The following is a 27,613-nucleotide window of genomic DNA, read 5'->3' as shown; positions in this document are numbered from 1 at the left end:
GCCCTCTCCAGAGTTCAGGCGGCGAGCTCCCGGTGCCTCCTGGGGCTCCCTGCCTCGCACACCCCTGCTGGCGGTGCGCCGTCAGCATCCCTCCCCGCTCAGTCACACCCCCCACCCCCCCCCCCGCCACGAACGCGGCCCGTGGGGGAACGCCAGCTCATCTCCAGGAGCCTGTGGCCTAGCCAGGTGGGCAGAGAGACCAGACCCGGTAGTGAGTGAGGAGCTGCAGGGGGACGAGCCAGAGCACGGACACCGGAGCGGCCAGGACAGAGAGCCACGGGCCCCGGGGGCCACCCGGCCTGGTGCTCAGCTGCGTGACCCAAAGTGAAGGACCCGGCCTCACTGGGCCCCAGGGCGACACCCGCTCACGTCTGCAGGACAGAAGAGAAGGTGCGTGCTGTCGGTGACTGCCCAGCGAGTCTCAGGCTCCCTCCCCTTCCTGCCTCATCTAGAATTCCAGGACCCGTTACAGGAAATGTGCCCCTGCTTCCTCCAGACCAGTAAGAAGGGAGAGGGAGGCCCCGGTGACCCTCGACAGGGGCGCTCCTCCAGGGACCACGGTCTCCACAGAGACACTCAAAGGCAGCGCGGTGGTGGGGTGCTGCTGGGGGCCGCAGGTGTCTCCTGTCCGTAAAAGGAGGTGGCACCACAAACCGCTAACACCACAGCTCCGGGCTAAATGATTTCCGGGAACACAGCAGGGTTTTGTCTTACAAAGGACTCAGAAGTGACAGGAGTAAGTAAGCCAGATCCACACAAACACTGCAGGAACTCTGGGCTACACCCAACGGTAGACCTTTTGTTCGTTAAGCCGCCTTGTTACAAGGAAAAACATTGATTTTCAAAATCTTGAAAATGCCAGTTAATTGCCAAAGTTCAATCTAAGTCCTTCAGGAAAGCAAAGTACCCTCAGCTCTGAGCAGAAGACGCTTCCAGAGCGGGGGGAGGAGCCTCACCCTCTCCAGACCACCCCTCAGGCCTTCTGTCCATTCCGAGCAAACGGAAGCCGCTCCCGTCCCAGGTGATGGTGGAGGGACAGCGGGGGAAACAGCGCTGCCCCCACCCCAGGCGATCTCACGGGGGAGCAGAGCCTGTCCCACCTACTAGAAGTCAGTGTTGAGGCTGGGGTGGGGGGAGCGGTGGATGGGGAAAAACGCCAGCTGGATGGTCTCCATTTCAAGAGGGGTGGGGAGGGGCACCCTTGGGGGCCCAGTGCAAGGTCCGTGTGCCCCGGGGACTGGACAGCCCAATTCACAGGTGACTGACAGCACCAAAGGGGTGACAACGGGAGTGAAGCCTGTGTTCACACAGGACATGGGGGGCGATGGGGACCTGCTTTCCTTGGGGGCGGCCGCGGCTTCTCAGTGGTTCCACTGGGAGCGGGCCAGGATTAGGCACAAAAAGAGCCCTGTGGTCGATCACATAGGAAGCAAAGGCTTAAGAGTTAGTGAACTCCAGGGGCACCTGGGTGGCTCAGCCGGTTAAGTGTCACGACCTCAAGCTGGAGCCCCGAGTCAGGTTCCATGCAGCGCCGACAGCTGGGAGCCTGGGGCCTGGGGCCTGCTTCCAGTTCTGTGTCTCCCTCTCTCTGCCCTCCCCGCGGGTGCTGTGTATATCACTCTCTAAAATAAACAAACATTAGGGTGCCTGGGTGGCTCAGTCGACTGAGCGTCGTACTTCAGCTCAGGTCATGATCTCACGGTTCGTGGGTTCGAGCCCCGCGTCGGGTTCTGTGCTGACCGCTCAGAGCCTGGAGCCTGCTTGGGATTCTGTGTCTCCCTCCCTCTCTGCCCCTCCCTCACTTGTGCTCTGTCTGTCTCTCTCTCTCTCTCTCTCAAAAATAAATAAACATTTAAAAAAGGAAGGGGGACGCCTGGACAGCTCAGTCGATTAAACATCCAACTTCAACTCAGGTCGTGATCTCACTGTTGCGGGTTCGAGACCTCCGTCAGGTTCTGTGCTGGCCGCTCAGAGCCTGGAGCGACTTTGGATTCTGTGTCTCCCTCTCTCTCTGCCCCTCCCCTGCTCACACTCTGTCTCTCTCTCAAAAATAAATAAAGATTAAAAAAAATTTTTTAAATAAACACACAAAAAAAAATTGTTTAAAAAAAGTTAATGGACTCCTTTTCTGGGGAATCCTTGTGTACTGGGGACATCCACGAGGGGGAGTCCACATGCCACGTATCCTGGCCACGGGTGCTTCCCTGCAGGTGCGTCATGGGGCTGGTGTCCCTGAGAACGGTGATCCTCCAGCCGTGGGGCTTGTGCTGACAGGATGCTGGGCCTCACGCCCGGTTTCGACCCAGCAGACCCGGGTTGGGACCAACGGTGCGTCTCTAACAAGTCCCCAGGTGACCTGTCTTTGGGGACCCCATGTGGAACTCTCCCCAGTGCCGAGGCCCCTGCCTCCAGCAGCGATTTGGCTCTCGGGACGGACGCTTTGCCCAGGTGCCCCGCGGCTGTCCCCACTGTCTTTCAGACCACAGCTGCTTTTCACTTTCAGCCACATCTCCCTCCGTCCCAGGCCTTCATCCTGCCCGACGCGGGCAACGTCCAATCCTTTCAAGATAACCTTATTTAGCTAAGGGTTGAGTGAATCACACCATCAGGTATGGGTTTTGCCACTTTCGTTTCCAGAAGAAACCTTTCTTCCAAGTTCCAGGGGCCATTTTCAAGGCTCCTTACACGCTGGTTCAACTACAGAATAGTTACACATCTGTGTTTCTGCCACTGAGTGACAAACGAGAACTGAAAAGTTCTCTGCACTCTTAGAGTTTGTTCCCAAAGCAAAGGCTTTGAGAAAGCCCACTAAGGACTTGTCCGTCCACCTCCGTTCTGGCCACAGTGCCAAACACTTGGGACGTCAGAAAACAGGAGATCAAAGAACAGGCCCTTCAGAATCAAAAGGCCCCAACTCCCCGAGGTAATATGAGAATGCATCTTAAAGACAATCTTTTACGATTCTGCACAAAACCCCTACTTAGGCTTTTAAGAAGTTTGGGAACCTGTTTAGTTATGAGAAAATCACAACAGAGTAGGAAAGGAGACTTAAAAAACAAAAGTGCTGGAGGAGAGTGTAGCAATTTGTTATCCTCTGGCCCGCGGAAATATGTAATTAGAGGTTAGCTGAGCACCAGCAAGGGTCCCGCCAAACCTCACTCTCGCTGAGGACAGCACGGACTTCAGAGCGACTCACGTGCCATGTAAAAGCCCGGCCGGCCTGCGGAAGGGAGCCGCAGACCCGCCCCCCGCCCCCCACCCCCAACTCTGCCACCGGGGCAGGCGAGTAACGAGGGACTGATTAGCACTTGGCAGCTTGATGAAACTGCCAACGACATAAAACGTAGCTTGGTGGATGTCAGGTCAACCACGGGCTGCGCCTCTAGGAACCAGGCGCCTCCCGATGACAGGCTCCGAAGGTCCTGTTTTGCCTCCACAGAGGTCTGCGGGGCATCTGGACGTCGGTCTAAGTTGCTGGCTCGCTCCGAGCATCCACCATATGGCCAGAAGAGGGGGACGGCGCAGGACTTCAGGGGAAGGGGGCTCCGAGGCACGGAGACGGGGTGTGCGTCGGGAAACAGCTAGGACAAAGGCTGGGGGGAGGCACCGACGCTCTTCCCCAAGACCCTGGGAGGGGGGCTCCCCGGTCCGCAGCTGCGGAGTGCGGGCCGGAAGAGGGCTTCTCGCCGTTGCGACTCGAGGCCGCCAACGTGCCGGGCTGTCCCGGGGGGGTGGGGGTGGGGCTGGCTGCGGGGCCCGGGGAGGGGGGGGGGGGCCGGGGTCGGGGGTCCCGCGCGGGCGCGCCTCACCTCGCACGTCCCCGGCCAGGGCCCGCCAGGTGGGCGCGTAGCCGATGCAGTGGCCGCACCACGAGGAGTAGAACTGCACGAGCCACGCGGCCGAGCTGTTGGCCGTGGCCCCGCGCACGCTGCCGCTGTCCAGCACCCACACGGCGTCCTCGCCCGCGCGGTACAGCCGCGCCGCGCCGCCCGCCCCCGGGCCCGCCGCCGCCGCCGCCAGCAGCACGAGCAGCGGAGGCAGCCGCCGGGCTCGGGCCGCCGTCGTCGCCGGGGCTCCCGAGCTGCGCGCCGCTGCCGCCGCCGCCGCCGCCGCCGCCGCCGCCGCCGCCGCCGCCGCCGCCCCGGCCGCCGCCATATTGGGAGTGCCGCGGCGCGCCTGACCTTTCACCCTGGCAACCGCCGTCACGTGCGCCGCGCGCGCCCGGCCCCGCCCCCGAGCGCCCGGCCCCGCCTCCCAGACGCCCTCCAGGCCCCGCCCCCGAGGGCCTGGCCCCGCCCCTCCCCACGCCAGGGTCGCCACATTTAGCAAACGAAAATGCCCCGTGTCTGAGATGCAAATTTACCGGGAAGTTCTCGGACTCGTAAAAGACTGGCTGCTTACCGGAAGTTTCCATTTAACTGGGGGTCCTGCGCTTCATCTGGAAACCCCACCTGGGGCTTCAGAGTGTCTGCTCCCCTGACCTTGACCTTTAAATATGAGATTTTTATCTCTGGGAGACTTAGCAAGACACCCACACAGATTCAGATGTGTTATGGTGCCCAAGTTTAGGACTTTCCAGGTGACCTTTGCAGCCCTAGGAAGTAAAGCTTCCTGTGACTTTCTGCTTAATTCAACAGGAGACCTGGTTTTTACATTGCTATTCTTGATTGTTATGCATGTCAACATTTTCTCTGAACTGTGTGACCAAAACAAAAAAGAAAGGAAGTAGGTCGCAGAGCGGATATGAGTCAGCAACAGTCATTGGCCTGGAAGTTCAGATTCTTGTTTCGGGCCACTTGGCTCCTACACACGCCAGGCAGAGGAACTGCGTGTGCAAAGGCCCTGCGGTAGAAGGGACATGCGCGTTCGAAGAAAAGCAAGGAGGCCAGTGTGGCTGGAGCAGAGTTAGCCAGGGGAAGAGAGGGAACCAGGGAAGCGGCCAAGAACAACACAGGGAGGGGCCTCACCAGGCAGGCTGCAGATTAGGGCCCCCGGCTCTGAAAGCCATGGTGGCCATTGGGGGATTCTGAGTAGAGATGTGGTTCTCCCCTTCTGGCTGCCGTGTCTTAGGGGCAGGAGGGAAAGCTGTGACAGGCTGTCACAGCCCTCCAAGAGATGGTGGGAATCAGGTGAGGGTTGGGTGGCATTGTTAGTGACAGTGTCAGACTTAGGGTGCGTTTGGAAGGTAGGACATGCGGTGGATTAAATCCCGAGTGTAGACGGAGGGGTCGTGTCTTCTCGCAGGGTTTTGGCCAGAGCCGCTGCAAGCGGGAGGCTGCACTTGACGGAGGTCGGGGTGAGAGTGGAACTCCAGCTTGTTTTGGATCTGTTGACCTTGTGACATCTGAGGCAAGTGCCAGGCCACTGGTTGGCTGTGAGAGTCTGGGCTCAGAGGGTAGGTTGGGCTGCTTGAGGTCACCACAGGAGGCCACGGGGACAGAAGAGGACTGGCCACACCTCGAGCCCTGGACTGAAGCAAATGGGTTGGGGGGGGGGGAGGCAGAGGAGCAACGTGGAGGTTGGAGGAGGACAGGAGAGGGCAGAGACGGAGGTGAAGGATAGATGTGGGGAGGAAAGAATGACAGATGTCTGGTGGGGGGGGCATGGCTCCCTAGCGACCGGACAAAGGTGTTCTGGGTGACGTAGGGACAAGGCGTTTACAGAAAGGGTGGTGGAGGGAAAGAGGAGAGGCTCGGTGGCTCCTCCCAGGAGGTTTTCGGGAGGTGGTGGGGGAAGGAGAGCGGAGATCCAGGCAGGAAGGAGAGGCCCGGCAGGGAACAGGTGGGGGAGAGCCAGGGTGTGCCTCGTGGAGTGCAAGGGGAAGGAGGCAGGTGACCCCTGGGTGCGTGGGCACCAAGGGACACAAGGCTGGAAGGGGTCGCTGCACCCTGCACCTGACCAGCTCAGCCTCTCTCCGCCTCTCTCCACAGAAGGTGCTGCCTCCGCCTCCGAGGGGAGCCCCCGCATGCAGCCTATGCTTCCAGGTGCCCCTCCTGCTCTGCTGGGTGCCCCTGGGGTCCCCTGCTGCCCTTGGGGTGGAGCCCATCTCAGGCTCACCTGTCCCTGCCCCCCTCCACCTGTGACCAGGTTGACTTGTTGGCCTCGGCCTGGGGGCGCGGCCACAAAGTCACATGACCACTGTTGAGCGCCAGACCAGCACTGGTCATCCAGTGGGCAAAGACTGTCAGGGGCGAGCTATTGGGTAGGTTCTGAGCACTCAGGCCCGAGGCACCCTTCCCCACCCTTCCCGGAGGGGTTTAACTCTGAACCCTGTCTCGGTCGGCTCAGGCTGCGTAACAAAACCCCGCAGCACAGGCATTTATTAAACGACAGACCTTTGTTTCTCACAGCTCAGGAGGCTGGAAACTCCAGATCAGGGTCATCAGGGTCAGCTCCCAGAGGCCCGCTTCCTGGCCTACAGATCGCCAGCCGCCTTCTCAAGAGGTGTCCTCACGTCCCTCTGTGTGTTCTCGTGGACAGAGAACTCTCTGGGGTCTGTTCTTATAAGGGCACAAGGGCAGTCGTGGGAACCCACTCTCGTGACCTCATCAAACCCTAATGTGCTTCCTAGCACCGTGACAGTGGGGACAAGTTTCCATGAATGAATTCTGGGGAGGCACAGTTCAGTCCACAGCAAATGCCCAAAGCCACCTGGAAGGACCGTGCCCCTCCCCTACCCAGGTGCAAGTCGTGCTGTCACAAGTGTTCCCCAGGGCTTGCGTGTCCCCATCCACGTGCTGAGGGAGCCAGAGGGGCGTCTCAGGGGCAGCCAGACGATGTGCGTGCTGGCCCCACCGAAGGGCCACTCGGGTCTCCTGGTCCCTCCTCTGCCAGCCACCTCCCCGGGGAGTGCTGGAGGAGTGCCCCCTTCCTGCTGTGGGAAGGCAGGTCGAAGCACGGTGTCCCTCCCCAGGGCCAGCCCCACCCCACGGGAAGCGAGGAAGGCTGGCGCCACGGACACCGTGAGCCCACCCCGGGGTGCAGTCAGCGTGGCCGGGTGTTACTTCACCCCACACCTGCTCCGCGGCATGGGGCCCGTGGCACCGGACTTCGTTCAGCGCCCTGAACACAGCACGGGTCGTTTCTCAAACCCAGAGCGCCACTGGCCCTGCGGCCCATGTCAATTTACTAAAAGGTTCTTAGGAAAAGCACCCACTGATCGTAAAATGCAGCCAGACTCAGAAACATTAAAACAGGGTGTGGGGGAGGGGGTTGTACCTTAGGGTCTGAGAGACAAGGCAACGATAGCAGTTTCCAAGCTTCCATTGCTTTCCCGGCCGGGGCTTTGAGCCCGTGACCCCACCCTGGAGCCCCCCCCCGGATCTGTTCCTCCACCTGCACGGAGGGGGCGCTCGGCCCTGGGCCACCGTGAGATGAACCACGATCGCAGATGCTACTAAGGAAGGAAACACGCTGCCATTTTCAGATGCCTCCAGTCGAAGGACGCGCTCTGATTTCGCGGTGATTCCGACGTGGGAAGGTCTGCATCTTGGAGCTGACAGAGCGAGGCATCTGTGTTCTTGTTTACAGAGGGGGAGCCTGAGGCTCAGAGGGCCACGGACTATGGTGAAGGGCACGTGGCACATATTCGACAGAGGGGGTCTCAAGCCGGAGTGCCCCTGACGCTCAGGGGCAAAGGCGGAGCTCCCTCCCTGCTCTGAGTGCCGCAGCCACGCCAGCTTGCGGGGCGGTGAGAGGGGCCCCGGGGGGGGGGGTGGCAGGGCTACTGTGCCTTTTCTGCGCCCCACACACGCTTCTGAACTCCTGCCACAGCCCAGACTCCGGAGCGGGCCCTGTCCTCCGAGGACCTGCCCCCAGTTGTTGTTTGCGTTTGGGCACGGCTGCTTAGGAAGAACGCCCATTCTCCGGAAGACCTACCAGGAGGATTGTTCCAGAGCACTGCTGCGGGCCGGGGACAGAGCCTGGTGGGGACTATCCTCTGTGTCCTCACAGTGACACAGTGGGGGGGGGGGGGAGGCAGGGGCGGTGGCCAGGGAGGCACGGGGATGGGGTCCCTGCCACGACCCCAGTGAGACGTGGAGAGCAGGACTTAGGAAGGGCTCTGAGCATCGCTGAACACCCCGGCTGTGTCACGTTACAGCCTGGACGGACACAGCTGCTGGACAGAAAGGGCCCCAACCGGGGGACAGCCGCAGGAGCCCTGGGAGGGCCGGGGTGCACGCGTGGGCGCATGTGTTCACGCGCGATCCTGCCTGGCGCCCTAAACCCGTAGTCATGTTTTGCCAACGCTGCGGTCTGCTCCCAGCCGTGTGCACGCCGTTGGGAATGCAGAGCAGTAGCTTGGCGTTTGATGCCTGGCGTGGGGTGGGCGGGCAGGACAAGGGGCCACAGGCACAGGTGTGGGCCTCGCAGACATCCTTCGGGGGGCCCAGATGCTGGTTGGGGAGCCAGCATGGACAGGGCAGGTCTGACCCACGGAACTGGTTTTGTTTGGGTGCTCGCTGGACAGCCACGTCCCCTCGCTGCCGGAGAACCTGGCCCGGGGGTGGGGACCCAGCCTGGTCACTTAACCTCCCACCCCCCACCCCGGGAGCCAGGTGCCCCCGGCACAGGCAGGCGCCATCCAAACGGGTGCTGCTGTGTTCCCCGGAGTGCACAAGGCTGTCACTTCTCTGTACCTGCCCTCGGGGGGGGCCCCCAGCTGTATTTTATAGGGGCGGCTGTCACGGCCGCACGTGGTAAGGAATCAAAGGCTTCCTAAAGCTGGTCTGGTGATTTGGCATTTGAAATGCTGAATGTGCATCCGTGGGCATTTCATGCAAGAGGGTACAGCTAAGAGGGGCCGTTGAAAGAGACAGACTGCAAAATTAAATGTGGGCTTTAACTAAGAAATAACCTCTTTTTTTTTTTTTAACATTTATTTTTGGTAGAGAGAGACAGAACATGAGTGGAGGAGGGGCAGAGAGAGAGAGAGACAGAATCGGAAGTGGGCTCCAGGCTCCGAGCCGTCAGCACAGAGCCCGACGCGGGGCTCGAACCCACAGACCGCGAGACCGTGACCTGAGCCGAAGTCGGACGCTCCACCGACTGAGCCACCCGGGCGCCCCAGAAATAACCACTTTCTATGAAGGATAATGGCCCTTCTGGAGACCAAGATTTATCGGCCCCAGAGGTTAGCAGGGACTGGAGCCGAGGCGAGCGCAGTGAGGCTGTGAAGGCAGCAGTGTGGTGTGTACGTTTTGCCTGTCGTTAGACGGACCCCGGAGCCCACGCCCCCCACTCGCCGTGTCAGCTGAGACGGAGGGCTTCTGACACCCTCCACGGCGCCCTGAGACATGGAGCTCATTTTGTAGCGTGGCCTCCCTTGGGCCCCGCTGTCGTGGGCGAGGGGCCACCGGTGCAGGCGGCCCCCAGACAGGTCATTTGGGAGGCCCGTGGCCCCGCCAGGAGCACAGCCACCCCCCACGGCGACCAGAAAGGGGGCGACGGGGTTTGAGGCAAATCTGCAGGGTTTTGAGGTGGGAGATTTATTACCATGCCAAACGTGTATGTGTAAAATACATAATCCCTCTCGCACGGCCTCGTAAATCCAAAAGGGTCAGCAATAAATAGAAAAAAAATAAAAAATTACAGACTGATTTGTTCAGAAAACTAGAAGCAAATCAATAGGAAAGCTGTAGCTCAGAACTTGTTTTGAAATCGCATACGCACAGCAAGAGCACATTGCCCTCCACCCAAGCCCGTCCTGGGGTTCCCTGGTGGACGTGGGGGGACCCAGTGCGAAATCAGCATGAACTGTCTCAGCTGGTGCCTCCCTGAGCCGTGAAACCGGACGAGTGAGCCTGTGACGAAAGTCCGTCTGGCGAGCAGCTGGCCTGGATACAGGAGGCTGCCCTGAAGCGGGGGCCTGGTGGAGGGCTGCCTGGAGGTGGCCGCCGCTCCCGAGCTGGAAGGTGGAGGGCACAGGCAGAACTCTGGGCTCCGCCACGGCCCCCCAGCTAACCACAAGTGCACGGAAGTCGCCGGCTCCCCAGGGGTCCATAAATGTCATCTCCAAAGGAGTCGCTGGCTCCCCAGGGGTCCATAAGTGTCATCTCCAAAGGAGTTCCTCTGTTGAGGCCCGGGAAGTCCGTGCCCTGGAGGGGAGGAGCCAAGCCCTAGAGGGATCGCATCCGCCAACACCTCTGCAAACTGCTCCCTGCTCCGAGACCGCCTTGCATCCCGAGGGCTCAATCGATGGGGGACAGCCACCAGGGAACGGACTCTGGCCTCTCCCGGAGTCCTGAGTCCTCAAGGAGCCCTTGGCCCGCCTCCCGCCAGAGGGCAGGCCTGGGGCGTGGCTGGTCACCTCTGGCCCTTGAGTTGACAGATCTGTGATGTCCACAGCGGGGTCGGCCCACGTGCATGCCCTTGGCCTTCAGAAGCTGCCAAGCTGGGGTGTGAGTCCGTGCGGACGTGACCCCCAGCCCGTCTCCACCGCCCCTTGCCCCCCTGTCCCCCCAGAGCGGCTCTCTCTCTCTTCGCCCCGCCTTTGCCGATGGCTCTGCCTCCCGGCATATGGTCTCCAGTTCGTCCTTGGGGACCGCTCCCCTCCGGACCGTTCTCTGTCAATCCATGACCTCCGCACCTTTCCTCGACCGGCCAGCCTCTGGACACGCCCGCACAACCTTTTACCTTCCTGCCTCTTAAAGTCTTTGGATCAGGGGCCCATCCAGGCGCCTGACGGACGCAGCGGCCCCAACGTCCGGAAGAACACAGAGCTCACCGCGCTCCCCGCCATGTCCCCGCCCAGGCCCCCGCCCAGCACCAGACGACTACTTGGGGGCCAGCCGCAGGCAGGCTGTTCTGAATGGGGGCTCTGCCCTCGGTGGCCCAGGCTCCCCGGAGCATCCCACACACCACGCACACACATGCGTAATGGCACCCCATGTCACCGTGGGCCCCGTCTTCCCGAGGCCCTGCAGCGGCCGCCGGGCCAGCCTGCGGGACACGGCAGCTCTTCTGTCAGGGGGCCGCGGGCTGGGCCGGCTCCAAGAGCACCGCCAGCGTGTCGCACAGGATCCTCCTGCTAAGCTGGCTGGAGACCAAATCTACCACCTTGGCTCCCTCCGTGCCCGGCGGGTCAGCGCAGGGGCCCGCACCCAGAGCAGGAGCTGGGTCGCCCTGCCCAGGGCTGCCAGCGGCTGACAGCATTGGCGGACCCTCCCCGGCCATAAAGGCCACTCTGGACAGGGTCGGGGGCCGCACCGGCAGCCTTGGGAGCCCTCCGGGGGCGTCTCCTGCCCTGCCCCCAGAGGGGCACCCTGGCCAGCCGGCTGGGTCAGACCACTGGCTGCCCACAGCCTGATCCCTGGAAACCGAACTTGACTCACCCAATTCGTCCCCAAGGCTTCCGCCCTGTCTGCCTGCCCCCAGGCAGAGCCCCGACTCCTGGGGCCCTGGGGACGGTGCCTCGGGTGTGTCCTCCTCAGACAAGGAGGGCAACTCCCCAGTTTTGATGGAGGCATCCTCCCCCGGGGGGCCCAGCAAGCTCCCAGGAGACATGACATCCTCAGGTGGGGAAGGGAAGTCTCCTGAGTCGGGGCTGGTCGTGTTGGCCAGATCCTCTGCTGGGAAGGTGGGAGGCAGAGGAGGGAGGCGGGCATCCCTGTGAGCGGAGGACAGGTCGGCACTGCCATAGGACAGCACCTCGTCAACGGGGGACAGGATCTCAGGCAAGGCCCTGCTGGACGGCGTGGGGCAGGCTTCCTCGGGGGCAGGGGAGTCTCTACTGGCCCTACATCTGGGTGCCCAGCCCTGGGGTGTCAGGGCCACCAGACCGCCAGGGTCCCCAGGAGGAGCCCGCGGGGTCACGGGGACCTCAGGCTCAGACCAGGACTGTCGTGGCGTCCTGTCGCTGGGCAGACTCAGGGCAGCGTCCCAGGGCCCCTCTGGGCAGGCAGCCGAGGCCTGCAGAGGCCTGGTCTCTCCTCTGCCAAAACCCACCCCTTCGGATGCCAAGGACCCTGAGGGAGAGGAAAGGGACAGGTCCAAGTCACTGGAGGACGAGGGCGTGGACGGGAGGGCATGCAGGCAGCCTCGAGGGACGTCTGTTGGGCCCTCTTCCGTAGTGAGTCCACGGATGAGGCTCCCAGTGCTTCCAGATGCTTCCTGCCCCTCCCCAGGGCCCAAGGAAGCAAGTGCAGAGCCGGGCGCCCCGCCATTTTCCAGGTGGGACGAGCCTCCTGTAGACAAGGAGGGCCCTGAGCCAGGCTCCAGAAGGTTCTCCTCGTCCCAGACCTCGCTGGACGCCTCTGACAGCTCTGACCCTGACCTCAGAGAGGGGGCGTCCGGGGGAGGCAGCGGCCAGCCCTCCCGCAGGACGCCCCCCGGCTCCGTGGAGGGGCCGCCCAGGGGCCCGGCCCCACCGTCCTCTGGCCTCTCCCGGGCCACCTGCCCCCCGCCCCGGTGGAGCCCCCAGGAGTCTTGAGGAGAGAGCTCCCCAGAACAGCCGGGGTCCGTGTCTGGGACGTCCCCACCCCCCCAGTCTGACATGGAGACGGGGCTCTCGGAGAGCTGAACCAGGACGGCGGCTGCTCTCTGAAATTCCTGGAGAGAGCGGCAGGACACCCCACTCAGGGAGGAAGAGGCAGGGGACCCCGCCCGAGACCCCGAGCGGCTCCGGGGAGCAGCCTCGGATTCCGGGCCCGGGTCCGAGGGGGCCCTGAGCGGCGGCAGGGGGCTGCCCTCAGGCCGGCTGGGTGGTACAGGAGCTGCAGAGAGGGGGGAGTTGGGGGTGAGGCCCCCAGCCCTCGCCCCCTGCCACCCCTGCGGCCCACACCCCACAGCCCCTAAGCCAGCGGATCGGGACCAGAAGGGCCCGGTGGAGGCGAAGAAAGGTCCACAGCCCCAGCGTGGTCCGCGGAGCCCCCCCCCCCCCCCCAGGCTCCACACCCACCCGCCAACTCAAGTAAGGGCGCCGCGTCTTGGGGGACATGTCCGCGCCTTGGGGGCCCCGCCTCAGAACTGCAGCCGTCCTGTGTTTATTGGGGCACGACGGCTCCAGACAGGGGCCCTCCCTACAGTCCTCCGCTTGGACGGCGGATGGGTATGGCGAGTGGGCGGGGCTCCCCCGCGGGGCTTTGGGGGAAGGGTGGCTCTGGCCGAGGAGGAGCTGGTGGCAGAGGACCCGCGGGTGGGGGTTCCGTGGTCCTGGTGCACGGCAGGGCCTCACCTGGAGCAGCGGTCAGCTGGGCGGCTCCCGGTGGAGAGAAGGGGCCGCAGGGGTCCTGCCCGCAGCTCTCGGTCCTGCAAACACGTTTGTGCGGATGTCCCAGGGGGCGCCCAGGAGAGGGCCCCATCCCCAGGCCTTGTCCCCAGGGCTCAGGGCCTCCACGGGGCCTTCAACTCCCCCGTAAGCTTGACACCCGTGCCCGTCAGGTATCTGCCCCGACAGGAGGTGACGGTCAGAGCGCAGGGCTCCCCGGGTGGGGGCAGGGGGCCCCGTGTTTAGGAGGTTCTGGCCTCAGTCCCCACTGGGTCAGGTCTCTGGGGGGGCGTTGCTTTCTGAGAGGCTCAGAGGCAAGCGTTCCCTGGAAGGGCCCCTCCCGCTGCCCCCAGCACGGGATCGTGGGCCAACTCCCCAGGTGACATCTTTGCTTCCACAGAGGGGGTCAGACTCAGGAGGGCATGGGGTGGGTTGAGGGGGCACAGAGGACCCGGTTCAGGACGAGGGGCACCCGGACAGAGTGAGCTGTCCTCTTCCAACGAGAGGACGGGCGTCTCCATGCCCCAGGACCCCACCCCCTGCCTGCGGGTCCCCTGGGCTCAGGCAACCCTCCAGACCACATACCTCTGTTCCCCCGGCCACCAGCCTTCTATTCTGTGGGGCTCCTCCACGGGGCTGCCGGCAAAATCCAGCCCCAGCTCTGACCCTGCTCGGCCGACACGGCCTTCAACCACCTGTGGGAGAAAGACCACAGCCAGGATGTGGCCACTGCCACGAGGCCATCAGTCCGTGCCCCTTAGCCGTGGGTAAAGCCCTGTGCTCCCATGGAGTTACCACCGTAAGGAACAAAGACCATCCCCTTAAAGATCGCCGAGGAGACCCCCACTTACCAGGTACCCCTCCTCCCAGCAGGCACCAAAGGCCCCTCAACAGAGGAATCCAGATGAGAAGGGCCAAAGAGGCCCCATCCCCTCAACACCATCATCTGGTGGACAGGGCGGCCCCCACCCAAAGCCACACGGTAGAGTCCGACCGAGCCACAGCCAGGCCCCCACTCTGCCTGCAGCCAGGGCAGGACCTAGCCTCAACTCACGCTGGCTTCCAGGGGGCCGCAGGGACCCCCTCCACCCGGGGAGTTCGGGCCCTGGAGCTTCTGTGCACGGCTGTCTGTCAGAGGCCGGGTCTTCTCCTCTGCTGACGTGGGGCTGGGGTTGGTCTGGGGGTCTCCTGTGAGGCAAAGGGACTGTCAGCATTGATGGGCACAGAACGGAGGACGCGGGGGCACAGCGTCCAGGAATTATGAAGTCCTGTGAGAAAATCAGCCCTGGGAAGGGTGCACACCCCCTGAGCTGGCCCCTCTTCACACAGAGGAGGAGACGGAGGGAAGGGAGGACAGCCTCCGCGCCCGCCCAGCCCCCGCTGCCCGGAAACGTCGGTCGAGGTGCACGCAGGTGGCCCTCCCGCAAACGGGCCCGCCGTGCGCCCAGACACGGAGAGGGAGGCCACATGGCCCGTGTGAGGCGCGCCAGGACGCAGGTCTGTCTGACCTCAAGCCTGACGCTGCCCCCAGTTGCCAGGGCCAACCGACAGAGTGACCGTCTGTCCTCGGCTGCCACCGCAGCCACCGCGGTGCCCGGTTACCTTGGCCCACGGGGCTGTGGCTCTCCTCCAGCCGGCGCCCCGTGTCGGGCCAGCTGCCGGCCACAGGAGTGTCCTCTCCCCACGCGGGCCTTGGAGGCGGCCGGTGACTCTCCGCAGCTGAGGTTGCCTGGGGGGGCGTCCCATCCGCCTGCTTGCTGAGAAGGCTGTAAGGCAGGGCGGGGCTGGGACTGCCTACCCGGGCTATGCCCTCCCGGGGGACAAGCCCCGACCACAACATTCCACAAATGGGACAACACGCGTCACATCCGGGGGACGGCTGTGGTCGGTGGCCGAGCGGTCACCACACGGGTGCAGGAAAACAGGTCCTGGGCCCTCCCCTCCCAGGCAGCTTCCCAAGCAGACGGGTCCCTGCTGGGGGCTCGCGAGGTGCAGGCACAGTGATGGGCCGGAGGCGTCCGCCTGTCCCTGTTCCCCAGCACAGGGCGCTCCGGCAAGAGTTCTCCGTGGGGACAAACCACCGGGCCCACCTGAGCTCCGGGAGGCCACATGCCCAGACCCGCTGCCATGCTCTGAGCACACTGATGGGCATCAGGAAACCACCCCCCGTCCCAGCCTCAAGGAGGCAGCCGGGGGGCAAGGTTGCCAGGTCTCCTGACCCCTGGACAATGCAGGCAGAGGGGCCAGCTGGGACACCGGCCACTCTTTAGGGTGTGGCTTGACTTGTTTCTGTTCCCTTCGGATGCTACAACTCCCCCAGGGGGCCCTGGGCACCTGCCGCTGGGTTCACACCCCCACGTTAGGGGTGTGAACGGGGAGTGGGGTCAAAGGGCTTTCCTCGGTGCCTGGAATCTGGGGCCTTTGCAGATGGAGACGACGCAGGGGCTGGAGCTCTGGCCTCTCTGGGGCAAGGCCTGGGAGGCACCTGTCCCCATGAGTGTGTCCCAGATGCAGGCCCCTGCCTGGCCCCAGGAGCAAGGACCCCGAGGACACAGCAAGGGGTGTGCGCCCAAGCCCATCACCCGCCCCCCAGAGCTGCCTCAGGAACAGGCTAAATCAAACTGGAATGGCAGCCCCTGGAGCCCTTTCAAAGGCTTGTCACACCTCTCCCCACCCCCCACCCCCCCACCCCCCTACCCCCCCCACCCCCGTCTCAGGCCAGGAGCCCTGTGGGCTGAGTGCAGGGGGGTGGCTCCACAGGCAGAGCTCAAGGATGCACCTGGGCCCTGACCCACTCGCAGCGCTGCTGAGCTCCCCTGGATGGAGGGAGGACACCTAGTTCTCTGCGTAGCACGGCCCCAGCAAAAACTCAGAGTCTCTCTCACAGTGACGGAGGTGGCGGTTAGAAGCCATCTGATATTTTCCCAACGTGTACACAGCCTTTCTGGTCCCCAACTTCCCAGCGATGACGACGCATCGCTGCTGTGATGAGGACAGCAAAGGAGGCCTCGCCCTGCGGGAGGACAGACGGCGGCCTGCACCCCCCCTTCCCTGCCCCACCCCCGCCTGTGCTAACGGCCCCGCCCACCCAGCCTCAGGAACCAGCTCCTGGGCACCAAGAGGGTACAGTCAGCCCGGAGCGTCCTCAGAGATCCGGCAGTCGATGGTAACTCGAAGGCTGCATGGGCCCGTGCTGAGATGTGAGAAGCACGCTGTCAGGGCAGCCAAGTGGGGCTCGTGGCCCCGGCAGCCGAGGGGGCGCTGACCCCCTTCCACGGAGGAGGCGTGCAAAGGTCCCCCGCTGCTCCGCAGGCAGGAAGGCCACTGGAGGCGCTGGTGCCCCCCGCAGGCAGACAGGGGTCTCTGCAAAGGCCGCTCCCGGCGGGGAGGGGCGGGCCCTTTCTGGGGCGGTGGGGGCTGCCTCCTGCACCGGCGCCCCCCTCACCCCCCAGGCTGCTGTCATTAGACCCTGGCCGTGGGCAGCCAGCCCTGGGGCCGTTGTAATTAAGACAGAGGGGAGGCGGCGTTCCCAGCGCAGGGACGCGGGGACGCTCTTGATGGCTGAGGCAGCTGGCTCTCTCCCACAGCGAGGCTCCCGGTCAGGTGGCACCGCTCACCGGCCTCCCCCTCCGCCCTCGCGGTGACTCAGCCTGGGCAGGGCCCCTCTAGTGTGCGGGGCGAGGCCCTTCTGCTGCCAAACGAGCCCAGCGGCCACGTGGCCGGGCCCGTGAGAGAAGGCCCGGCCGCCACAGCTGGCAGAAAGGCCCCACGCCAGCCTCGGAGGGGCTCCTGGCCGCCGCGTGGCCACCCGGGTGCCGCCCGCTGCCCTGGAGCAAGGCCGGTCTACTCGCTTCGTCTCGGGGATGGTGGCAGCCCCGTCCCCACTTAACAGATGACGAACTGGGCTCAGAGAGGGGAGGACACCCCAGCCAGCAGCACAGGAAAGGTTTTTAATGGTAAGCACCGGGGCCGCCCGGGGACAACTCACTGTTGGACTCGTGGGGTCTCAGGGCTTGTCCGGGGGCAGTGGCTGGCAGGGCTGGCGGGCCCGGGCGGTGACAAGGGGCGCGAGGAGCCCTGTGCAGGGCCCTCCAGCTGCACACTTGTCTCAGACCCCTCCGTCTGAGTGGTCTTGACCTCAAGGACGGAACTCTATGAGAAACAGCACGAGGGAGCTGGCACGGACACGTGTGGGTCACCGCCCCTCAGGGGAAGTGGGTGGCAGGCTTCACGTACAGCACGGCGGCCAGTGTGCCCCCACAGGTCGGCCTTCACCAGCTGAAGCAGGTGGTCCTAGCCTCGCAGGAGCCCTGCGTGCCATGCTAACGGCCCCGAGGCAGGGCAGCGGCCCCGAGGCAGGGCAGACACAGGCCCAGAGCTGGAGAGTCCTTGCCGCAGGCTGCCCGGGTCACCGAGCTCACACCCAAGGCCATGCTCTGGCAGCAGGCAGCCCTGGGTCACCTCCCCTGCGGGCCGGCCTGGGGCAGGGAGGACACCGCTCTACTGCCCCCCCCCTGCAGGGTGACTGTTAACCCAGAGAACCCAGTTCATCCCGTCCTCGTCCAACCAGGCAAGGCCACAGCATCCGCAGCTCAACAGAGCTTGGGCTGGGAACAGCTGCCCTGCTCTGTGTCCCCACAGCCCCCTCCGTGCCACAGGTGGTGGGGACGGGGAGCTGGAGCAAGGACACCCCTGCTGCTCGGGGTCCCCCAAGGGGCTGCTCCCCCTAGGAGCCCAGGCCACCTCCGCTTCTTGCCTCAGCCCTGCCCCCCAGTGAGTACAGCCCTGGCCCCATCCCAGCTCTAGCCTGACCTCCCTCCTTCCCACTGGGCTTCCCACCCGCACCTCTGGGCCTGGAGCACCTTCCACTGTGGGGCCTCCTCCTCCAGAGCCCAGCCGGGCCACTGTGTCCAGGAAGCCGCCTTGGGGGCCCCTCCTGCCTTCCCTTTGCACTCCTCCTCGGTCCCTCCCCTCCCTGGGTCACAAGCGTATTTACGAGGGACAGTGCCACAGAACAGCCAGGTGCCAAGCGTTTCCTGGCCTCCAGCCCAGTGAGAGCGCCCACCTGAGGCAGCCTGGTCCGGGCCTGAAGCTCCCGCCGCAGGTGCACCATGGATCTCTGCAGGGAGACGATGTCCTTTTCATGCTGCAGGAGAAGTTTCCTCTCTTGGTGTGAAAACAGGTGAATGTCCCGCAGGTATCGGATTTCTCTCTGAACCGGCCAGGGAAGATGTCAGCCAACCCCCAAGCCCGCACCCAGGCACACGTTGAAGAGAAGTGCACGCGTGAGCAAAGGGATAAAGGGTGTCTGGGGGTGGGGGCAGCCCAGCTCCGACGGGACCTTCCCTGGGCCCCTCCCCACGCCCCGCCCTTCTCGTCCTGCTCGGCTTGCTGGCCCCCGGGAGGCTTGGCAGGAAGCAGGAGGGAAGGCAGGGTGTCGTACCCTGGGTCGGCCAACCGAGACTGGCACAGGCCGGCTGCCCTTCTGCCCTCCCCCACTCGGCCCTCCCTCTCTCCAGGTTCTGGGCACTGCCCCCACCCAAAGGGAACTTGTCCCTTCGTTCAACCGTCCCCATCTGTCCTCTGGTCCCTGCTTTGTCTCTGATGGCACATCCCTCAGCAGAGCCACCTTGCCTGGAGCACCTGCTGGGGTCTTTGCACGCCCACTTTGGGGGGTGGAGGCCTTCCTAGGTCAAAGAGGAAACTAAGCCTCGGCAGCGCTGTCCTGCTCAAGCCCCGGTGGCCAGGGGCCCAGACCCCAGCCTCCTCCACAGTGGCTCTGCCTGCAACACAGAACCTAGCTGCCATTTGATAACTGGACCTCCTTCCAAGTCTTCTTCACAGCTCACTGGCCAGGGTGTGCCCAACAGATGGTGTCACCTGCACTTTTCTCTCTGGGTCTCCTCCTGTTGCCCCCAGTACCTGCCATGTCCCACATCCGCCACCCCACCTCCCTGGCCTATACAGGCCACCTTGGGCGGAAGTTTTCTGCCAACCCAAAGTCCAGCATCACCCCTCGTTCCCCTCTGAGGGTCCCCGAGTGAGACAAGCCCCCTACACTGAGCCCCGGTTTCTTCATCTGCATAAAGGGTGGCGGTTAACATTAGTCTCCACCACACAGCATGCTGGGACACTGATGAGATCACCCGCACAGCGGCCCCGGTGCCCATTTTCCAGCGAAGGAAACTGGGCTTGAGCCCTCTCTGCAGTGGTACACGCTCACCCTGGTCAGTGCTGGCTGCACTAAAGCCCCGCCGGCCCCCCGACAGACACTGCTGTCATTCTCCCGTTCTTGAGGCTCCAAGAGGCCGCAGGACACAGGACTACAGGGCCACACCCCATCCAGGCCACGCCACCCCCACCCCGGCCACTGGGCGCTCCCCATGCACCACAGGGTCCTGAGCGGCCCTGGAGGGTGGCGAGGGCTGGGGACTGATCAAGGTGTGGTGCAGAAGGCCCACGTTCCCAGCCAGGAGGATGGCAGGACCAACTCGGTGCTGGTCACCTGCCCACCGAACGGGGCTGGGTCACCCTTACCTGCTCCTGCTCAAGCTTGCTGAGCGCCTGCTCTTGCCTCGTTGCCAAGGCCGCCAGCGTCGTGTCCTTCCCCTCGCCGCCCAGACACCTGAGGGGGGAGGCGGGACTGACTATCCACCTCAGGTTCAGCAAGTGGATGTGAAAACTGGCCGGCCAGGTGGACCTGGGACGCCCCCCTCCCAGTGCCATGCACTAGGGGCAGGCTGGGGGAACCCGGGCCCGGGGGCTCAGTCCAGACCGTCACTCTCCCCACCCGCTCTTCGTGACCACTTTCGGGCCTGACACATGAAGGAAGGGCAGCGCCTCCCACCCTGGAGCTCTAGCCCACCCAAAGGGTCCCCTGGGGCGGGGCTCGGGGCCCACCATGGGATAGAACCCCCACAGCCTGCCGGGCTCCTAAACTGCCCAAGGAGGGAGAGTGGGAGGTGGCCGGGTGGGGGGGAAGCTTATTTGGGATACACTCACTGGAAACCAGTGAGGGAATATCAAGAAGCTTAAACCGTGCTTCCCCTCCCCGACACCGAAGGCCCGCTTCTAGACGTTTCCCTTAAGGGGCGTGTCTCCTCCGTGGTCACCGGCAGGAGGCAGCTGGAGGCCTCCCACCACAGGCCTAAAGGAGCTGTGTGGTCAGTCGGGGTGGGGCCCCTGCACGTTGCAGCGGCTACGCGGGGGCCCTGAAAGCTTTCCCGACTTGTGAGTGGAAACCCAGGTCACAAGACAGCAGTGGAGTGTTCTCGGAATGTTGTTAAACGGCCCTGTGTATCTCCCGCAACGAGAGCTGGCAGGACAGACTGGAAAATACGCAGGGGCTGTCTGGGAGAGGTGGGACTGCGGGTGCTTTAAATGTTTACGTCATTTGTTTCTGGAACTTCACTGCCTTAACTAACTTCCCGCAAACACCCATCACTATCTGCATCGGTTCGGTTTGTTCCCCGTAACGCTGTCAGGACCGGGGCGGGAGCCGAGACCGGTGGGAGGCGGAGTCCGGTCGGGGGCGGGGCCCGAGTGGCAGGCGGGGCGGCTCGGGGGCGGGGTCGGAACGGGGGCGGGGCCGCGCACGCGCTCACTCTCGCTGATGCTCCAGCCAGGCCAGCTCGGCGCACATCTTCTCCTCCAGCGCTTTCTCGCGCAGGCGCAGCATCGCAGCTTGGTGCTGCGCGCGCAGCTCCTCCTCCCGCAGGCTCACGTCAAGCATCTGCAGCGTGAAGCGGCCGAGGGCTCCGGGGTTCGCGCTCCAGGGCCCCGCCGGGCTCCCCTGGGGCGGGGCAGACCGACCGGGCCGCTCCGGGACCAGCTTCGCTGGGTGGGAGCGGTGCCCAGCCTAGGGGAGGAGGCCGGTGCCTCCAGGAAGCCCTCCCAGACTGTCTGCTCCACTCATCCCGAGTTGTGTGCCTCCTTTCCTGGGGCGGGGTACCCCCCTCCCGACTGCGGGCTCCCGAGGGCAGGGAGGGGTCCTCATCATCTTGGTCTTTTGCCTTGATTCAGTCTGGGCACGTATTTGTGCCCAAGAGGGTTGAGGAAAGACTGGGCCACCTGCCCTGAAATGTGCAACCTGAAAGGTGGGGGCCAGCCTTGCCTGAAGCACTTTGCTGAAATGCCTGCTCTCACCTACCACCCCAGGCATGAGGAAGGGGCTTGGGCAGATGTCAGTTGGAAGGGTGGGCGATGCCCATGGCAGGGAGTGCCTCCCCCCACCCCCATCCCAGCCCAGGATCTGCAGCAGAGATCCTCTGAGTGCAGGCTCTAGGAAAGGTGGTCCTCAGCACCCGATGGCTCCAGGCAGCTGAGGGAGGATTTGGGTCTAAGAGCTAATGCCAGCACCTCCCCTGAACCTGCCTCCCCAGAGTACCTCTCCCTGTACCTGGTGGGTGGGGTTGTCCTGAGGGTAGAGCCTGGCCAGGGGCAGCTGGGAGGGGGCTTGGTCTGGCCTCTCTTCCTGCCTGGGCTCTGAGGACAGAAAGCAGTCTGTGGTTGGGCCCTGTAGGGGTTCTGGACAGCCTGCTGGGTCAGGTAAGGGTTCCAGTGGCCTTTTCTACAGGAGGGCCTCTCAAAGGTAGGATATCTGGGGTAGTGTAACCCCCCCCCCATACACACAGCTTCACATCAGATCTTCACAAGGCCGCACCAGGAGGATTTAACCGCCTCTTTAGTCCCGGTGTGAAGTTGTGTGTGAACCCACTGATCATACAAAGGACCAGACCCAAGGGAGAGGAGCCTCAGGAATGACTTGGTCCCACGGCTTCCCTTCCGAGACCGAGGCCCAGAGCCAGAGTGTGACCCCTTGAGGTCCGGCATCCAGCAGGTGGGGAGGCAGCAGATTCCGGGCTTAAGCAGCTCTTTTGGCATGGGCTGCTACTAGCTGTCCTTCTGCGCCGGGTGGATGGAAAAGGACTCTATAGTTTTAGAAAGTTAATTTGAGGACTTGTGCTTCCCACCGAGAGAGTAAAAGGGATCGGATCGTGGATTTACTGTCCCGCTAAAAATGACTGTAAAAAGCAACAAAATAGGGGCGCCTGGGTGGCTCAGTCGGTGAAACGTCTGACTTCGGCTCAGGTCGTGACCTCACGGTTTGTGAGTTCGAGCCCAACGTCAGGCTCTGTGCTGACAGCTCAGAGCCTGGAGCCTGCTTTGGACTCTCTGTCTCCTTCTCTCTCTGCTCCTCCCCCACTCATGCTCTGTCTGTCTCTCTCTCAAAAATAAACAGTAAAAAAAAGCAACAAAACAAAAAAATTACTTATGTATTTGCAGGTACACATATATGAACATTCCCAATACGTATATGAGAAAACAATTCTCCAGACCCTGGACATCAGGCCATATAGCACGGTGATCCCTGAGAGACAGAAAACAAATTAGGTGAGACCTCTGATTATCGCAGCTGACTGCCTTGAGAGTGTTTCTAGGCTCCACCGCAAGAAGGGGAAACTGAGGCAGAGCCTGTCAGACCCCCAGAGGAGACAAGATGGAGCTGGGAGTCTGGAGAGACCGAAGCATGTAAAGCTCGTGGCAAAAGGACCAGGGAGAAGAGAGCTGCGCCGAGAGAACCTGGAGATTTGGAGTGCCCCCCCCCCCCACTTCAGCCTTCAGTGGGAACTGGCTGGTGAAAGCATGTGAGGAAGCTCCCCACGCTGGGGAGAGAAGCATCGGGAAGGATCAGAGCCTGGGGGCCATGCCCGTCTCTGCCAGCCGGGCTGGAAAACCTCACGCTCCACGGGTCTCAGGGCAGAGCGCACAGAAGGTCCTGCCTCCGTCCCAGGGGGACACCTGCTTCAAACCCACCTAACAAATTAGGAAAGCAACACCCGGGAGGCTCCAGCTGCATCCAAGTAACTGTGTTCCAGAACAAAGCTCACGACTGTGTGTGGAGCCCCCCGGCAAGGTAAAAGTCAAAATGTTCAGCAGGCACGGGAAGAAGAGCCACGACCTATCACGAGAACAGTCAGTAGAAACTGACCCAGGCGGTAGAATTAGCCAGAGAAGGCCTTTAAAAGCTGTTATAACTGGGGGTGTCTGGGTGGCTCAGTCAGTTAAGCATCCGACTTCGGCTCGGGTCATGATCTCACAGTCCGTGAGTTTGAGCCCCGCGTCGGGCTCTGTGCTGACAGCTCGGAGCCTGGAGCCTGTTTCGGATTCTGTGTCTCCCTCTCTCTCTGCCCCTCCCCTGCTTGTGCTTTGTCTCTTTCTATCAAAAACAAACATTAAAAAATTTTTTTAAAGCTTTTGTGACTGTGTTCTATATATTTAAAAAGTTGGGTAGAATCAGGGATGATATAAAAAAGTGTCCAGGTGGAAGTTTTAGAAATGAAAGCCCAAATACCTGAGAAGGAAAAGACACCGGATGGGATTAATGACAGATCAGTGGCCACAGAAGAAAAGAGTAATGAACTTGAAGGCACGGCAGTTGGAGCTCTCCACAAGGAAACACAGGAGAAAAAGAGAATCAAACAGAATAGAGCCTCGTGAGCACGGGGCTTCAGGTGTCCTGACGTCCCTGCCAGCGGAGGATTGTTGGCCAGGAGACAGACGACACCGTGGCTGAACATTCCCAAGCACGAGGCAAACGATAGACCCTCGGGTGCCCGGATCGCAACGCACCCCAAGCACGAGAGCCTTTTAAAGAGAAACCGAACGCAACCTTATCATATCAAGTAGCCGCAAGGCAGTAACAAGGAGAAAGCCAGAAAGGCAGCCCGAGGAAAGGGACAGCGTGCGCGGGAGAAGAGCGACGCTGACCGCAGGCTTGCGGTGCGAAACAACGCGGCCAGAAGACGGGGCGCCACTGCCAGCCGGAGGGAGACACGGTCCACCTGGGCTACACTCCGCAAAGGGTATTTCAGAAACACCGATGCGATGAGTTTGTCCTTAGACATACAAAAGCTAAAAGAAGATGTCGCCACCGCCCCCCCCCCCCCCCCCCCCCCCCCCCCGTCCGGAAGCGTTAAGGGAGGTCCTCCGGGCAGAAGGACGGCGCGACGCTGGGGCGGGAATCCTGTCTACACAAAGCAAGAGCGAGCACCGGGAACGGGTGTGCACAGACTGGTTAAAAGCTGACCGAGCGTCGACAGCACGGTCATAACGAACTACGGTGGAGTTCAGGAAAGATCTGGGTGAGGTGCACAGGGCACCGGGACGGTCTGCTGTCACTGAGGGCTGGGCCGTACGTACGAGCCCTCGCCCGTCGCCGTCCGGGGCCCTCTGCCCACTGCTGCCGGCCGGGCACTCGCCGTGTGTGCGCTTTGGAAGACCCTTACCTGCAGGAGCCGACTTGCCCTCCCGACTCTGCTGTCCTTCGCGGGGGTCCTGGGAGGGCGCGGCCGCGGCTCTGCCCTGGGCTGGGTGCGATCTGGGGAGGGGTGGGGGGAGAGATGCGCTGGAGACACAGCCCCGGCGGCACCAGCCGCAGCGCCCGTCCCAGACGCCCTGCCCGCCCTCTTCTATGCTGGGAGGTGGCGGCGGCCAGCCTCCCCCGGGCCCCACCTGGGTCTGGCTGTCACCGTGCTCAGACAAGTCACTGGCTCCAGACCTCCGCACACCTGTGGCTGCTTCCCCTCCGAAGCCGGTTTCCGCCTGGCCTCGGTGGAGTGTTTCCCCATCAGCTGCTGCGAGAACGGGAAGGTGGGGTGTGTGGTGGGGGCCCCAACCTCAGAGGCCTCCACGGGAGGCTGACAGTCCCTCCCTGCCCCCCAGACAGGGCTGGACGTGGCGGGGTGGGGGAGGGTGGCAGGTGCCCAGCAGACACAGAGCAAGGCCGGGGCTGGAGCACCCCAAAGCTGGGGGGTCTCAGATGGCCGGGGAGGGGGCTGGCTGCATGAAGGACAGCGGGAGCCAGAGCCCTGATTCTCAGCTGCAGCAGCTGTGGTGCTGGGAAGAAAGAGGGAAGGAGAGGAAGCAGGGGACGGCTGTGTATGTTGCCCACACACACAGGCACATGCGTGTACATGCATGTGCACGTGCTTCCCCGGGCTGGGGCACCCTCCCGGGAATGCCTCCCCAGATGTGCTGTGGGTGAGTCCATCCCAACAGCCCCCGGACCAGAGACACAGAGAAGAGAAAGCCCATCACATCTAAGCGGATCCTGGACATCGGCCGGGGCCATCCCGACCAGTGAACGCAGGGGGGCCAGGCACAGGTGGTTTGGAGATGTGGGTCCCCTTCCCCGCCCGGCCGACCTGCCAGGGCTGTGAGTTTCCGGCACATATCAGCTCACGAGCTCCAACAGGGAGCCCAAGACTCTGGTGCCACCGGGGACACGGGCAGGTGGAAGGCGCGGGCGGTCATCTGTCCCCCCAGCCAGGTGCCCCCAGGTCAGTGGTGGGTCCTGTGAGCATCTGTGTGCAGCCCACTGAGCTGGCCTCTGGCCGCAGCTGCCCCCTTCTCTTCTGGGCACCGGCAGGGCTCACATTTCAGGCGGCACTGTATCTGCACCCTCCCCGCCTCGACCTTCCGTGAAGGCAGGTGGCCCCCACGCAGCCAGAGAGCGAAGCCACCTGGGAAGGGCCGCGCGTGGGGCCTGTCCGTGCCTGACCTGCACCCGGTGCTTGAAGAGCAGCTCGTCCAGGGCCTTCTGTGTCTCCCAGACCTCCTGCTTCGCCCGCTGCCGCAGAAGGGCCAACGCCTGCTTCCGCTTCTGCTGGTCAAGCTGTAGGGAGGGCAGAGCCTCAGGATTCCCGGGGCGGTGGGGGGGGGGGGCAGACTGCTGCCCCCACAGCTCTCCAAAAGCCCTGAGCCCATGAGGGCAGGCAGTGCCATCGTGGGGAACGGGACACTTCTCAGGGGCAGGGCTCGAAAGCCCCCACTCGTGGCCGGGCCTCCCCCAGCCCGCGGCTTGCTCCCCTTCTCGGCTGAGGCGGTCCTCGTCCTGAGCTGCCTGTCCCCTCCCTCCTTCCCGCGCAGCCTCCCCCGCGGAAGAGCCGTCGCTCACATTCTACAGCTGCCCGCTTTGGGGCCTTCGCTCAGCCTCAGGGGGACGAGGGCTGCTCCCAGCTCACCCCAAACAGGCCTCTAGGGGACACAGCTGCCATCGGCCTGGCAGAATGGGGTGGGACGCACCTTCAGTGACTTGAGAAAGCCCAGGGACTTCTGGGGGATGTTGGCAAGGTGCCCGGAACGCTGACCTGTGGAAGCCACAGAGAAGGGGCAGGTAAGTGGCCGGCAGGGAGACTCCCAGCACGACAGTCCCTTCCCGTGCATCCGGCGGGGGGGGGGGGGGGGGGGCAGGACAGGGCTGCCCATGGCAGGAGGAGGCAGACAGCTCCTGCGTCTCCTCGACGGCCCCAAGGGTTGGCTCGGCCTGACCCTCAGCCGCACTCCCCCGGGGAGCCGTGCCCAAGTCTGCAGAGATGGTGAGTCGGAGCCCAGCAGCAGACCCGGGCTCACCCCGCCTTCCCTGGCGACCTAAAACAAATCGCTAGCCCTTCAGAGCCTCGGTGGGACAAACAGAGGTTCCCACCTCCCTGCTGGAGGGGTGACCTAACACAGGCTGGCCGGATGGCAGCGGTCACCACCGTAACAACGGTCACGGCCGGGCGGGTGCCTGTTAACACAGAGGCACAGGGCCCCAGGCGTCCCTGGGGTTTCTGGGGTTGCTCCAGAGAAGGGGCGTGAAAACCGCGGCCTCCCGGCCTGGATCGGGAAGGCCGCAGGGGCTCCTCTTTCCCTTTGTGGCCCCCGAGGGTCTGGCTCGGGCTCTGCGCACAGGTTGGTGCTGCTGGCCCCCCCGAGGGGGCCTCTAGGGGCGACTCCACGGCCGGAGGGGGCCCAGCGCGCTCCCTCCTTGGCCCGCCTCCCGTCTTCCGGGCCTGGTGTTGGTGGAAGGGGGCAGAGGAGGGCGTCCGGTCTGTGGGTGGCTCTGGGAGGACTTCCTCGGTCATCGCCGGCCAGTGTGCTTCAGCTTTCCAGGGTCGGAGCGCAGAGGCTGTGGGCAGTGGCTGAACCAGCTCCTGGGCGTTTCCACGGCAGTGCGGGGAGACTCGGAAGCCCCAGGGGGAGCAGTTAGGTGTGACCCGTGCTGAGCACACAGCAGCCCTCCCCCTGCCCCCGCCAGCTGGCCTCCGTGGGAAACGAAGGCCCGAATGGGAGAACGGTTCGAAGTGTCTCTTCTGAGCCGAAGTTCCCTCGACAAGGAAAAACCCTCTTTTGCTTCTGTTCTGTGGCCGCTGAGAGAAACAGAAGCCGGAGAAGATGCCCAGGACCCCTGAGGCCCCGCCAGCCTGAGCGCCCACCGACCACCCGGGAGGCTCCAAGGCTCAGGGAGCGGTGTTCCTTGTCACCTCCGGCCACACCACGCCAGCACCCCAGACGGTCACCAGGGAGACACGGGCCGCGTGCCCCTGAGCTCCGAGCGGTGACCCAGGAGAAAGTGAGCTGTCC

The 27,613-nt window shown here is 63.5% G+C and overlaps 2 protein-coding genes across 11 annotated transcripts in view; both read right to left on the bottom strand.

Annotated features, from left to right (window-relative positions):
- The window catches only part of QSOX2 (quiescin sulfhydryl oxidase 2), a 35,575-nt gene extending 24,834 nt beyond the window's left edge, over positions 1-10,741 (bottom strand). The window contains exons 1-4 of the mRNA XM_042963513.1: positions 10,727-10,741; positions 9,965-10,097; positions 9,845-9,907; positions 3,810-4,091 (exon numbers count right to left, since the gene is read on the bottom strand). Coding sequence (XP_042819447.1) covers positions 3,810-4,091; positions 9,845-9,907; positions 9,965-10,097; positions 10,727-10,741 — 493 coding nt within the window. The remainder of the gene's footprint in view (positions 1-3,809; positions 4,092-9,844; positions 9,908-9,964; positions 10,098-10,726) is intronic.
- CCDC187 (coiled-coil domain containing 187) overlaps positions 9,468-27,613 on the bottom strand; it is a 36,464-nt gene continuing 18,318 nt past the window's right edge. For 6 of the 10 annotated variants that reach the window (XM_042964190.1, XM_042964194.1, XM_042964195.1 and 3 more), the window contains 14 exons: positions 26,294-26,358; positions 25,770-25,883; positions 24,722-24,843; positions 24,496-24,587; positions 21,606-21,691; positions 20,812-20,999; positions 19,745-19,832; positions 18,273-18,419; positions 17,196-17,359; positions 14,810-14,973; positions 14,262-14,395; positions 13,793-13,902; positions 13,175-13,248; positions 9,468-12,713 (listed from right to left, as the gene is read on the bottom strand). In XM_042964190.1, the coding sequence (XP_042820124.1) occupies positions 10,966-12,713; positions 13,175-13,248; positions 13,793-13,902; positions 14,262-14,395; positions 14,810-14,973; positions 17,196-17,359; positions 18,273-18,419; positions 19,745-19,832; positions 20,812-20,999; positions 21,606-21,691; positions 24,496-24,587; positions 24,722-24,843; positions 25,770-25,883; positions 26,294-26,358 (3,296 nt within the window). In that variant the 3' untranslated portion in view covers positions 9,468-10,965. The remainder of the gene's footprint in view (positions 12,714-13,174; positions 13,249-13,792; positions 13,903-14,261; positions 14,396-14,809; positions 14,974-17,195; positions 17,360-18,272; positions 18,420-19,744; positions 19,833-20,811; positions 21,000-21,605; positions 21,692-24,495; positions 24,588-24,721; positions 24,844-25,769; positions 25,884-26,293; positions 26,359-27,613) is intronic. The other 4 variants (XM_042964193.1, XM_042964196.1, XM_042964192.1 and 1 more) reach the window with 4 other exon arrangements.

The sequence above is a fragment of the Panthera tigris genome, chromosome D4 (assembly GCF_018350195.1).
Source record: "Panthera tigris isolate Pti1 chromosome D4, P.tigris_Pti1_mat1.1, whole genome shotgun sequence".
Classification (NCBI taxonomy): Eukaryota; Metazoa; Chordata; class Mammalia; order Carnivora; family Felidae; genus Panthera; species Panthera tigris.
Note: the sequence above shows the minus strand (reverse complement) of the source record. Positions and strands in the feature narration are given on the sequence as shown.